We start from the raw sequence: 14,830 nt of genomic DNA on the forward strand, positions 1-14,830 counted from the left end.
TGTCAGTTTATTCTTCCCTGATTTTCTGCTATTCTTCTTTTCCTCTTCAATTTCAGAAACCTTAATTTTATAGTCTCTATTTCAGTGGGCATTTTTCTTAGTTTCTTGTTGTTTTCCCACTCTTGTATGTTGTTTTCCCTAGATACTTTCCTCGGTTACTTACTGTTCATGAGTACTGTCCACAGTCCAATTACATTGATTGTTTCTTCCTTTGCCTATTCTCTTTTATTTTTATAAACTCTAATCAGCCCTACTCTATTACCCACCACCGTTCCTTGTAGTTCAGCCTTAAGATATCCATAATCCTAGGGTGTGCTGCATCAGAAGTCTTCCTTTTGGTTTTGGTACACATCTGAAAAATAAAAAGCAAACATAATTATGGACTTGAATTCATAATCAGAAAAAATGAAGACTTGAATTCATAAAAACTAAGTATAATGGATTTTATACCTCTTCTCCTTATCCAAATTATCAGGAGTTTTGGATGAGTGATGCATGTTCATGGATTTGATATTTCTTCTCTTTATCCATACCATCAGGGTGTTGGGATGAGTGGTACCAGTGCTGAGATCTTAATGCACTCAGCTTTGTCAAGGCTGATGTCTTAGGTGAAGTCTAGGTGGTCCATCAGGGCTAGGTGAGACTGGCCTTGGTAATTTCTAACTAGGCTGGCGCCTATGACTTCGTGAGCTCGAGGGCTGTGTCATTACTCAGTCAATAAGGTTCCCAGATTTGCTTGTGAGAACCACAAATTTTTCCGAAAAAGTGAATCCTTTTCCTAAGAGTTGCCACTTTTGGGTTGAGGACCCAAAATATTATTTCAAATTCATAGTTATTGCCTTATTGGTGCAGTCCAAAGATGAGTCTGAATCAGGTCAATGGTTTGTTTGTTGTGAGGCAACAGGCCTGGTTCAACATTGATCTTCTTATGCTAATACATTCATAAAGTCACATCCTCAAGAGAAAGAAATTATATGTTCAACCTAATTGTGGATTATTTTTCTCCCCTTTAATATAACAGACTTGTATGCTTTTAAATTGCCTATTTCCTCCGTCATAAGGTCTAGGCAATGAGCTGCATATGGAGTCCAATACAACTTCTTTCTTTTCTCCATTAATAATCTACCAACATAATTGGCAGTATTGTCAGTGACTACTTGAATCACATTATCCTCCCAAATCTCTTCAACTTTACTATCAAGGAGCTCAGATAACATTTTTGCATCTTGTTTTTTACTTGGTGCATCCACAGATCCCCCCAAAAAAAAGGGAAAATTACTTCGATCCACTAGATAAGAACGGAAATTACAAGATAAGTAGGTCAAATTTGTTTTACATCCACTACTTTCTATTTTAAAAAGATTTACTTAATCCCCAAAGTTGGTTAGTACTCATGCCACGCTGGAATAAAATAAAAGCAAACTTCCAAAATTGCACCAACCTCATTTAACTGTTTTAAAAACTGTGAAATCCAATGAAATTGCACCTTAATTGTAGGAGTAGAAGTCAAAGCGGTTCAACAAAAAAAAGAAATGAAATCAAAGCGGTTATTATCCCCTAAAAAAAATAAAAACAAAGCTATATCATCGAATCCAAAGGGAAGTACACCTTAATTGCTGGAATAGAAAACAATAGAAACAATTAAAAAAGTAAAATAAAATAAAAAAAGAGGATGGTTCACTCACCATCCTAGGGTTCACAAACCCCTCCTAGGGTTTTTGTATGTTCCAAAATACCCTCTCAATACCTATTCCCACCCTGCGGTGATTGGTGGAAGGAAACTTGGTCAAAAAAAAAAAAAAAACAAACAAAAGCAAAAGTGGGAGAAACAATAAAAAAAATAAAAACATGTAGAGAAAATTGCAACGACCCTTCCCTCCTATTTTTCCCATTGTGGTTTAAACAGATTTTTGGGGTAATTTTGGAAGTTTACTTTTATTTTATTCTTGCGTGGCATGAGTACTAACCAACTTTGGGGATTGAGTAATGTCAATAATAAGAGAAAAAGGAAGAAGAAGAAGAAGGAGAAAACGAGAGAAGAAGAGGAGAAGATGAATGCAACTTGGGAGTCGCACGTTATGTTTGACCTCCCACAAAACTTAATTAAATAAGCTCTTAAGGGCATAACAGTAAAACAACATAAAACATATGTAACATAAAAACTCCCTAAACTACCCTCTAACTATTCTCGGTATTAGCAGCAGGCGCTAATACCGAGATTACATAATCTCAATAACACTCCCCCTCAAGCTGGAGCATAGATGTTAATCATGCCCAACTTGTTACAAATATAATCCACTCTTGCACTCCCCAAAGACTTCGTAAAGACATCTGCAAGCTGTTCTCCAGTACGAACATGACAAAGAGAACTCAGCCCTTGTTGCAGCTTCTCTCGAACAAAATGCAGCCAACCTCAATGTGTTTTGTCCTCTCATGAAACACAGGATTTGAAGCAATATGGACAACAACTTGGTTATCACACCACAACTGCATAGGAGAAACATCAACTAACCCAAGCTTAGCCAACAATTGTCTTATCCACATCAATTCACAAGTAGCAAGTGCCATAGCCCTATACTTTGACTCTGCATTGGAACGAGCAACTACTGTCTGTTTCTTGCTCTTCCAGGGCATCAAATTACCTCCAACAAATATACAATAGCCAGTAGTAGACCTCCTGTCAACTGGAGACCCTGCCCAATCAGCATCTGAAAAACCCTATATTCTCCTATGTCCATGATCACTGTATAGAAGACTACGTCCAGGAGCCTTTTTAAGATAGCGTAAGATATGCACAACTGCCTCCCAATGAGATGTTTGTGGGGCGGATAAAACTGACTCACCGCACTAACAAGAAAGGTTACATCCGGCCTAGTTACTGTTAAGTAATTTAACTTGCCAACTAACCTCCGATACCAATCAGGATCAGGCAAAATATCACCATCATCAGCAGTAAGTTTCAAATTGGGATCCATAGGGGTATCTAGAGGTTTAGCACCCAACAGTCCTGTCTCTGAAAGAAGATCAAGCACATATTCCTGTCTCTGAAAGAAGATCAAGCACATAAATTCCTTTCTTTGACTGAGCAACTTCCACACCCAAAAAATACTTCAACTTACCTAGATCCTTGGTCTGAAATTTTTGCTACAAGTGTACCTTCAAATCTTTAATACCAGAAACATCATCTCTTGTAATGACTATATCATCTACATAAACCACAAGAAATATTTTCCCTGCACCAGAGTGGCGGAAGAACACAGAATGATCACTACCACAGCGTGTCAGCCCAAACTCTAACACAACCTGAGTAGACTTGCCAAACCAGGCCTTAAAAGACTGTTTCAGCCCATATAGAGACTTCTCTAACTTACACACCAAGCCAGACTCACTCTGAGCAACAAACCCAGGAGGTTGCTCCATATAAACTTCCTCAATCAAATCCCCGTGTAAAAAGACATTCTTGACATCTAGCTGATACAAAGGCCAATGGTAAGTAGCAGCAAGAGAAATCAAAATGCGTACAGAAGTGAGCTTCGCTACAGGAGAGAAAGTATCCAAGTAATCAACCCCATATACTTGGGCATAGCCCTTCGCAACAAGACAGGCCTTCAAACGAGCCACAGATCCATCAGGATTCACCTTCACCATATACACCCACCGACAACCAATAGCAGATTTACCTGAGGGTTAGGGCACAAGATCCCAAGTCTGATTCTCTTCCAATCCCAACAATTCCTCATTCATAGTAGCCTTCCAACCCGGACTGGACAATGCCTCTACGACAGACTTAGGAACAGGATGGTTTTCAATAGTTTGTAAACAAGAATGAAAGGTGGAAGACAAACCAGCATAGGAAACAAAGTTAGAAATGGGGTGTTGAGTACAAGCCCGAACACCCTTACGATGAGCAATATGAATATCAAGATCAGATGGAGGTTCCAAAGGAGGAGTAGTACCTGTCTCAGGATCTGTTGACGAAGAAGTTGATGTGGCAGAACGCGTAAGAGTGGGGGTCCAAGTACATACTTTCCGTTGGTGACGTTTAAACACACTAGGTGGAGGTGCCGGTGATGAGGCAATCTGCGGAACAGAGTGAACAATGGAAACAGGAAGATCATCATCCAAGTCAGACACAGTAAAAGATGAACTATCATAGGGAGTAGACTTAAAGAAAGAAACATCAGTAGTAACAAAATATTTCCGCAACTCAAAAGAATAACAACGATAACCCTTTTGAGTGCGAGAAAACCCAACAAACATATACTTGAGAGATTTAGGATCCAACTTGGAGACACTTGGACGATGATCAAGAATAAAACAAACACTGCCAAATACTCGCAGTGGTAAAACAAATAATGGCATAGAAGGAAACAACAAAGAAAAGGGTATACCACTATGTAAAACAGAAGAAGGCATGCGATTAATGAGATAACAAGAAGTCAAAACAGCATCTGTCCAAAAAGATTTAGGTACTTTCATCTCAAATAATAGAGAACGAGTAACTTCCAATAAATGTCTATTCTTCCTCTCAGCTACACCATTTTGTTGTGGGGTGTAAGCACAAGAGGATTGATGAATAATGCCACGTTGAATCATAAATTCAGATAAGGGGGCAGAAAAATATTCCTTAGCGTTATTACTACGAAGAATACACAAAGGAGTCTGAAATTGATTATTGACTTCATTCACAAATGCACAAAAAATTGAGAACAATTCAAAACGACATTTCATTAAATAAAGCCAGGTAACCCTGGAATAGTCATCAACAAAGGTTACAAAGTAACGATAACCCAAAGTAGACTCGACAAGACACACAATTCAAACTAGAAAGAGACCAAAACCGACTATCCAAAAGCTTTAAACTCTCAAACGAAGGATGACCCAATGATGACAAGTCCTCACTTGCCATGAACCATCAGGAACACCGAGTACCCAAGGTAGGTGGTTTACTAGAACCAGACCCACCACCACGACCACGACCACGACCACGACCAACACTTCTATTACCATTACCAGTAGTACCAGCCCCACCATTGGGCCCACGGTTCTGGGGAAAAGAAGCCAAGGCCGAATTATCAACAGTAGTAGTAGTCTCACGGGAGACACATAGAACCCTGGAAAAAGTCTCAGACAATGTGGCTACCTTGTCACCACTAAGAATTTGGGAACGGACTGAATCGAACTCCTTCCCAAGTCCTCCCAAAAATCCCATGACAGCAAGCTGCTCCCGCTGACTTTGCATTGCTTCCACATTAGAAGTAATGGGAAGAAGTGAATTAAGTTCCTCATACATTCTTTTAAAATCATCAAAGTATTGGGTCAAAGGACGACCCTTTCGATCAACTCTATTGAACTCCTGTGACAAATCATAAATGCGAGAAATGTTGTTTTGCCCAGAGTACAAAACATTGAGATACTCCCAAAGCTCCTTAACCTTATCAATATGTGTTACCAAATCAACAATTTGGTGCTCCAAAGAATTCAGCATTTGTCCCAAGATTCGAGCATCAACTGTATCCCACAATGGGTCATCATCAGGCTTGAGCTTAAATAGGTGATCTTGCTGATCATGTCCTATCAATACCAACTTAACAACTTTCTTCCATTGTTGAAAGTTGGTGATTCCCTCCAATTTCTTTTCAGTGATTCGATTAGAGGAAGAAGAGAAAACTTCAGTCATTACAGGCTTGGAACCATCACCCATAATTTACTACCAAATTGATGAAGTGAAGGAATAAAAAATTCTGGAAAAATCGAACCTCCAAAAACCCTGGCAAAAATCGATTTTATCAGAAAACCTAACAAAAATTGATTATAAGAGAAGATGATCAACAGCAAGAAATTCTGATATATGTCCTTCGAAAGAGGGGCAGCACACTCTAAAAATCCAGCCAAGTCCAGAAACAGTCCCAAGAATCGATTTTTCTCCCTTGAAAAATCGATCTCAAAACCCTGACAAAAGGTGTCGATCCCATGCTGCAGCCTTCAATTTAATCTTCACTCCATCCAATGCAATCCACAAACACAAATGAGACCTAGTTCTTAATTTATACCATGAACTAATGCTGTAAAAGCCTCCAAAATACAGCAGTGGGTGCTGCACCCCTTCAAACAGAGAGAGGGAGAAACCGCAAGTCTTCAAGCTTCAATATCACTTCAATCTTCAGTCTTAGGTTGTAGAAAAGAGATAGAGAATTCCACCGAGAGCTGTAACAGTGCTTAAAGCTCTGATACCATGTCAATAATAAGAGAAAAAGGAAGAAGAAGAAGGAGAAAACGAGAGAAGAAGAGGAGAAAATAAATGCAAGTTGGGAGTCGCACGTTATGTGTGACCTCCCACAAAACTTAATTAAATAAGCCCTTAAGGGCATAACAGTAAAACAACATAAAACATATCTAATATAAAAACTCCCTAAACTACCCTCTAACCATTCTCAGTATTAGCAGCAGGCGCTAATACCGAGATTACATAATCTCGATAACAAGTATATCTCTTCAAAATGGAAAGTAGTGGATGTAAAACAAATTTGAAACCTACTTATCTTGTAATTTCGGTTCTTATCTAGTACATCTAAGAAATTGTCCCCAAAAAAGGTCCCTTCCGTACAGTTGACAAGATAATTAATTAGGTGCCTTCCTTTACTATCTGTCCAGTGTCCACTCATCAGACATGAGAGTGCACCCATATTTCTTCTAATCAATTTTATTTTTCTTCTTCATTTCATCAAATTTCTGCTTCTCAGACTTCAATAGAGTAACCCTATAATCATGAAATGAATGGGGCTTGAAACCTGGCCCATACTGTCCAATTGCTTCAACCAACTCCTCAAAGCTCCTTAGCTTCATTGCATTGAATGAAACACCGCTTTCACAAGCCCACCTTGCAAAGTAAGAATGAAGTTTCTCTCTTTCTTCCTTTGATCTTAAACGGTTCTCCATTGTTGTCTGATAGGGACCTTTACCCCGCCTCGCTTCAACTACCTCTTCAGGAGTCCGTCTCACATGAGCATCCATGGGACCCCTTGTTGTTTGACTTGTGTCTGAATGACAGCTTTCTTTTTTTTTAAAGTTATCCCAGAGCTTGGGACAAGGCTTGAGCCTCCCCCCCCCCCCCTAAATCAGACTCTGTATGCCCTTCGGCCCCTTCCACAAGTGAATCTCCACCAACATCTAAATCATAAAAAATTTCCATCGTCCTCTTCTTGTTTTTCAAGATTGCTTCTTTCATCTCTTTAGCAAAATTTTCAATTGTCTTTGTGCACTTAGGTACATGTCCATATCCATCAACCAAGTGTTGCTTTGATCTTTTTATTCCTCCCTTGACATCTTTCCCACAAAGGATACACTTAACACAATTCTTGACTTCTAAATTAGGCTAGTATCCGTACTTCCATCCGGGATCATTTGATTTAGCCCTCCTTGCAGAATCCTTTTTTGGATCAATCCCTGACCCCGCACTACCAATATTTTCATCCCCACTGCTACCACCAAGTACATTGGCCGTTGTACTCTCTTTGTTTGATGTCTAGTTGTCTACAATGATAGAAAGTAGAAAAATAAAAAATAAAGAAATAGAGAACACAAACATGTCTTAAATAGTTAATTTAATCAAACCTTAGCTTAAGAAAGTTCATAGCTAACAACCTAACCCCAAAATGACGGACAAGGTACTAAAACTCGGGTCTCGGTACCAACTCGGCTCTTGGAAAAACCGAGACGAGTCGAGATCTCGCCGAGTTGGTGCATTTTTTTTTTCCAACTCGAATCCTCAACTTTGGGTCAACCCGAGATCCGAGATCTCGCCGAGATATGTCGAGTTTTGTCGAGTTAGGTAAGGTATTTAAGTGGTAGGTGGGTTAAAAAAATGGGTCGAAACCGAGATACAAACCGAGATCCGAGATCTCGCCGAGATATTGCACTTTTGAGACTCGCAGGCAATCTCGTCTCGGCTTTTCGAAAAACCAAGAAACTCGACGAGATCTCGAACTATGATGACGAAATAGAACACATAAAAATTAAAATGGCATCAAAAGAAAGTAGAGAGTAAATCAGAAAAACCAGGGTGAAAAAAAAAATATAACAAACAAAGGGGGAAAAAAATAAACAGAGAAGAAGAAGCATCGGCAGCATGAGGCTATTGGAAAGAAAAAACAGATAATAGAAAAAAGAAGAAGCCGCAGCCAACACTCAGCATCATCATCAATCATCATAATTCATTAGTCATTACAAAGGAGGAAAAAAAAGAAGCAACGTTACTGCGTTACACAAAAAAAAAAAAAAGAAGTAGAAGAAGAAGCATCGGCAGCATGAGTCATGCGTGTGCATCATTAGTTCATTACCAAAAAAAAAGGATAAGAAGCAGCAGCAGAAACATGGGACCAAAGAAAAACAACAGAGTAGAAGCCTAGAAGAAGAAGCAGACGTGAGCTGGGGCAGGGAGCAGCATAAGAAAAAAAAAAAAAAAAAAGACAAAAAAAGAGAAGAAAGAAGAAGACGTGAGCAGGGAGTCAGAGAAAGGGAGACGTGAGCAGGGAGTTAGGGACAGGGAGACGTGAGCAGGGACATGCAGCAGCAGCGTAAGGGAAAAAAAAAAAAACAAAAAACAGAAGAGAAGAAGAATAATAATACACTAAATTTACTTACCTTGCTGAAGCGAGGGTAGCCAGAGGAAGACTCGTCGGAGCCAAAGTAGCCGGAGAATACTTGTCGGATCTGGAATCGATGGAGAAAATCACCGCTGCCAGTGGTTAATGGATTTCTCCCAAACACACGAGAGATGAGGTCGAGGGTTTTGCTGTTTTGGAGAGAAAATCTGTGAATCTTAATTTTTTTTGTTGGGATTTTTGTTCCTTTATGCCTTTTTTTAGATGGATATTCGTCATTTGCTACACCCAAGGTTCAAAATCTCGTTTCGGTGTTTCGGTCAGACCGAAATGAGCGAAATCGGTGAAATTTCACCGAAACAGTGTATTTTTTGCATGAGTTTTGCTTTGCCATTTTGGGGGCAAGCAGCCAAAATGAGCGAAATACCGAAATGAAATGACAGAAATTTCAAAGAAACAGTGCATTTTTTAGATCGAAATGAGTGTAACACCAAAACGAAATGAGCAAAATATCAGCGAAATGATGTCAGTTTCTTATTTCACCCCATATTTCATTTCGCCAGCTTCAAAATTCCAAAATTCCGAACTATGACTACACCTTGGGTTTGCATTTCTTGGCTTTCCAAATATAGAAAGAATTTTCTTTGTGTGGGAGTATAGTGGAAAATTCTTCTTTCTTGAACCTCTTCTGTTGCAAATTCGATTCAATTTAGCATGTTCGTTGCTCCTATTGAAAACTTGTTAAATCTTGTGATTTTTAGATTACTTATTGTAATGAATTTTTAACTTGAATTCTGAAATGAGTGACTTATTACTTTTTGCTGCAGTTTTGAGTAAGTTATGTATTATTGAGATGGATTAACATATTGAGGAAGTGTGGAAATTATTTGGTCTCAGGGAGCATGGGTGCTAAAACCAAGAAACTCAAAGCCAACATCAGTTGTTCATTTTGTTGGTGGTATTTTTGTTGGGGCGGCTCCTCAGCTCACATATCGTTTATTTCTTGAGAGGCTTTCAGAAAAGTGAGTGACTTTAGTGGTCTCTTTTGATTTCTGCTGGATTTCTATAAATGCGTACTTGTGCTTCCTAATCTAGTTTACTTTTATCTCCTGCTAAGGAAGTTCCATCTGCTTCATAATTCACATAATTTCGCATATATTGTCCTTTATGCATGTTTCTGGTCCCATATTGCATGAGACAACTCTAACTTAGGATTAGTCTTGTGGAGGGAAGTCCAAAATATTGTGGGTCACATGATTGAGAGAGCCTATGAAGTTCAAAATGCGATTGAAGGGAACCTTTTTATCCAATGGCTTGGATTGGCCACATCAGCCTTCCATTGCTCAGATCAGGCTGTGCATTCCTCCATTATTGTTACTTTCCTTTTAAAAGGATCCTAAAATGTTTTTTCATTCATTATAAATGTTCACTTTATCATATTTAAATCTTTATAAATAATAAATATATTAAACATAAGTTTGTGTAACAAATATATAACTATGATACCTATGAGATGAGAAACGAATTTTTTGTAACAAATATATAACTATGATACCTATGAGATGAGAAGCGAAGGGAGAGGGGTGTGTAGGTAAATCTTTCTGGGAATGTGGAAGCCATGCATGCCGTTGCCCCTTCCCCATGCTCATAGTTAGTAAATACAGGTACGGGAAAAAAGGGGTACAGATACGTACGGGTATTAAACGGACCTAGACTTCAATAATACTTCTAAAAGTTTGGCGTATTCTTGTTCACTCAATCAGTGACAAATTTAGAGACAGCTTGGGCTCAGATAGAATGGCTTTGGTCTCTGATATTCTTCTTCATGATAGGTGGGCACCATACTGAAATTCAAACCTGCTGTAGCTCCATACTCAGTCTAATGATTTGTAGGACTGGAAGGATGTGGGCCTCCGCAGGGTAGGGGGAACAGACCTGCTGAACCTGTAAAGCCGGATACACTGTACTACTTGACATCAAAGAGGGTGCTTGAACATATTGACAGAACATATGTCCTTTAAAAACTCGATACCATGCTTTTGAGGGCCAAACAATTGTTTTTTGCCCCTTTTTTTTTCTTTTCTGGGCAGCCCAATTTTGAAAATTTAAACATAATCCGTTAAGTAGTTTCACACTTTCATCCACACAAAAAAAAAAAGAAAAAAGAAAACACTCTCAAAATGGTACTCGTGGTTTTTACCCAAGTTTGCTAGTGTACACTGAATGATCTTGTACAGTGTACAGTAGCCTTATTATAAACAGTAAGTTAACATATAGATAAACTACTGGAAATGTAAATAATCCATTTTAACAATCAAAACATGCAATAGAATTGTTAAATAAGCATAAATGATGGATGAGCATTGCAACCGCCATTCAACTTCATAAGAGCATTAAAGAGTATTGGTAGGTAATAGTAAATGAGGGTGCATACTTAAAGATGTCGTAGTCGCACCCAATGGCGGAATATGTGTGGGAAAGCACTGTAACTGCAATCTTCGTTAGGTTGGGTTAATCTCTGTCATAAGCATAAATGATGGATGAGCATTAAAGAGTATTGCTAGGTAATAATAAATGAGGGTGCATACTTAAATATGAATGGAAAGCATTTGGAATGGCATTGAGGATGTCGATCACCTTTTTTTACTTGCCCCCTAGCCCTCAACATTTGGAAAAAAAAGCCTTAGCCTCTATTTGGCCTCGTAGTAGAAGGCCTCTTCCCTTTGCTAGGGAATATATTTGGATGCTGAGAGCTTTCTCAGGTGGCACAATCTGCGATACTGCTGGTAAACTAGTGTTTGAGGCTGCTATATCTCACATTTAGATGGAGCGGAACCTTCGAAGATGTCACACCCTGCTCCTTATAACCTAGGAGATGACTATGATGCTTACATCATCCTACTCAACCTGCCAGGATCTCTAACACAGTATCTTAACATCACAATCCATACTCAAACAATAGAAATCAGAGCAGCGGAATATAATATAAACAATTCTTGTTACAGGACAACTAAGTGATAAAGTTATTACATAACAGTAGTTTATTCTTGTTCACCGATAACAGCGATAAGTACTCAAAACATATTATAATATATCATTTATACAATTCCCAGGAATACCAAAAAATCCAAAAAGAGTATGGGGACATCTAGTCCTCAATCACTGCCCACTGTAGGCACAGTCATCACAGACGCAACCGGAACCATGCTTTGTAGCATTAGGGTTCTACCAGTCCATCTCGCCTTCATCGCCATAAGATGAGGTATCCGTACACACTAGTACAACATGACCTGCATCAACAGCTAAAACGGAACACACACGTGGTGTGAGCTTCACTAAGCTCAATGAGGGATGGGGGCATGTAAGCACAAACAACAGTAGGATGCGGTGCATGAGTTCATTTTATAATTATAACCTAACAACAAAACTAAGTCTCAGGTAAGATGCTACTGTAACACATTAGGATGTATCCCTGGTCCCCGAATGCGACTTGGGTCCCCCAACGATACAGCCCAAGTTGCGAAAGGGAGCTTGTCGGTCCACGAATGCAACCTGGGTCACCCAACAAACCCCGATTAGATCCTGCCAGTCCCGCAATCATTTGGAGGAAAACTATGAGGAGCTGTGTGAGTATGGTGAGTTGGAGCGGTGAAGGAATCGGAGAACAACGGGTAATTACACTCGAATACTTGACCGTTTCTATATCCTTGGCGGATTGGATGATCCCAACATGAAGCAGGTCTTCCTCAACTCTTTCCCAGATCCTTTGGGAAAAGATGCTGTAAAATCTTTGCAGCAACTTGGCCTTCGCACTGACCAAGCCCCAGTTGGTCGCCTCTACCAGGAAATTCTCCGCGCTCTGCAGAAGCTTTGTGACCAGCAGCTGTTCTTCAAACAGTGGGAAAAGACCACCCACAAACTCACTGATGCATGTGACACTTCTTACCTCAAGATCAAGTGCAAGGAATCCACATGCTCTTGCCCATCCAAGAAGAAATCTCATTTCTCAAAAGTCAGCTCTCGTCCTGCAAAGCCTCCCTTCCGGACTCACACGTCCAACCGTTTTAAAAAACGGCCTCAGTCCAAACATCAACAATACAAGTTCTTCAAGAGAAAGAAGTTCAGACAAAAGACTTCTACTAAATGTTATGCCTGTGGCAAGACTGGCCATTTTGCTAAAGATTGTCCTGACAAGACAAAGAAGACCAAGCTCATGCACATGCTTGCCCAGTTCTCCATAACAGATGATCCAGAGGCGGATGTTGAGTCTCTCTACTCCGTAGATGATGACTTTTCGCCTGATTTACTGTTTGCTCTTGAAGATTGGGACGACTTCTCCGGCACCTCATCACCCGGATCCGAGTCCGATGGTTTTGACCCCATCTACCTGGTTGTTTCACAAGATCCATATTCCCCTCCTACTTCACAACCCTTCTTGACAATTACCAAAACACCTTTGCCCCAAGCTCCTCTGTACATTTCCCCCACTACATGGGATCGCCCTGTTAAAGTAATCGGTTACTTTGATACAGGCTGTTCTATGACCATTTTAGCCCCCCATGTCCTACCTTCTCAATTTTGGAAGCCACACAAGCAGTATTTTACTGCTGCTGACGGACAAACTTTCTCAGTAGACCTTATTTCCAAAGGCCCTGTCCGTTTCAAGATTTTCCCTTCCCTTACCCTTAGCCATACTGTTTTAGGTTCTTCCCTTCCTGGTCGTGATGCCCTCATAGGTTTTGACCTCCTATGCCGCCTACCCCATCTCCGATGGAGTATCCATGGCCTTAGCCACAAAAAGAATTTTCTCCCCTGGACCACTGTTTCCAATTTATTACTAACAACTCCTATTGCAGATATCAAGCAACAACTACTCGCTCAATGCAGCGCTGATTCGCACACTGAGTTTCTCACTAAGTGTGATCATCCTCTCTGGCATAATCCTAAGTTCTTCATCAGGCTTCCTTTCAAGAAAAACGAAGATGCAAATCCGACCAAAGCCAGCCATTCTGGCATGAAGCCCGAGCACCTCACCAGTGCTCGTCAGGAAGTGACCCTCTTACAGGCCCAAAACCTCATAGAGAAGACATCTTCCCCTTGGGCTTGTGAAGCATTCTATGTCAACAAGCGAGTTGAGCAAAAGAGAGGAAAACTCCGATTGGTGATCAATTATCAGCCCCTTAATGCTTTCTTGGCTGATGACAATTTCCCTCTGCCCACACGGCTAGCACTTCTTCTCCAGCTCTCCAAAGCTAAGATCTTCAGTAAGTTCGACTTGAAGGCCGGTTTTTGGCAGCTTGGCATTCATCCTGATGATCGTGCTAAGACAGGTTTCTGTATTCCAGGTGGACATTTTCAGTGGACTGTTCTCCCTTTTGGTCTCAAAGTTGCACCCTCCTTATTTCAACAGGCTATGCTGCAGAAGTTCCTCGATGTCACCCTGGCTCATGGTGTTATGCTCTCTCCCTCAAAACTGGAAGTTGCCGTTCCAACGATTGATTTCCTTGGTGTCACTATCTCCAAAGGAAGTTTCCAGCTCCAACCTCATATTGGCCGCTCACTTCTCGATTTCTCAGATGGCCCTCTCACTCGGCAGCAACTATAGCAGTTTCTCGGCATTATCAATTATATGACCGAGTTTCTTCCTCATCAGATCCGGTTCACAGGTCATCTTCACCGACTACTCAAAAAGGATGCTCCCCCATGGTCTCATGCTCATACCAAAGCAGTCCAGGCCCTGAAGACTCTTGCTCAGTCTTTGCCCACCTTGCAGATTCCATCCTCCGGTTTACGCATCTTACAGTCTGATGCCAGCGACACCCAATGGGGTGCTGTTCTTCTTGAAGAAACCCCGGATAAGAAGAAGCGTCGCGTCTGTGGTTACCGTAGTGGTATGTTCAAACCTTCTGAACAACATTACCATTCTACCTTCAAGGAAATCCTTGCAGTACGCCGTGGCATAGAAAAATTCCAGTTCTTTCTGGTTGGACACACTTTCCAGGTCGAGATGGACATGACAGCTTTTCCGAGAATGCTCCACTTCAAGCAGAAGCATCTTCCCGAGTCTCAACTGTTACGTTGGGCACAATGGTTCTCTCAATGGTCTTTCAAAGTCAAGCACATCAAAGGCAAGGACAACGTCCTCGCTGATTTCCTTTCTAGGACTAAGCCTCCTATTTCTTCGACCATACCTATTCTCTGTATGCCTCTAACCCCTGAAGCATATT

General features: G+C 40.5%; 1 protein-coding gene across 1 annotated transcript in view; it reads left to right on the forward strand.

Moving 5' to 3' along the window:
- The window catches only part of LOC122656112, a 73,331-nt gene that overhangs the window by 3,304 nt on the left and 55,197 nt on the right, over window positions 1-14,830 (forward strand). Inside the window, exon 3 of the mRNA XM_043850561.1 lies at window positions 9,501-9,625. Within this exon, the coding sequence (XP_043706496.1) occupies window positions 9,501-9,625 (125 nt within the window). The remainder of the gene's footprint in view (window positions 1-9,500; window positions 9,626-14,830) is intronic.

This window comes from Telopea speciosissima, chromosome 3 (assembly GCF_018873765.1).
Source record: "Telopea speciosissima isolate NSW1024214 ecotype Mountain lineage chromosome 3, Tspe_v1, whole genome shotgun sequence".
NCBI lineage: Eukaryota > Viridiplantae > Streptophyta > Magnoliopsida > Proteales > Proteaceae > Telopea > Telopea speciosissima.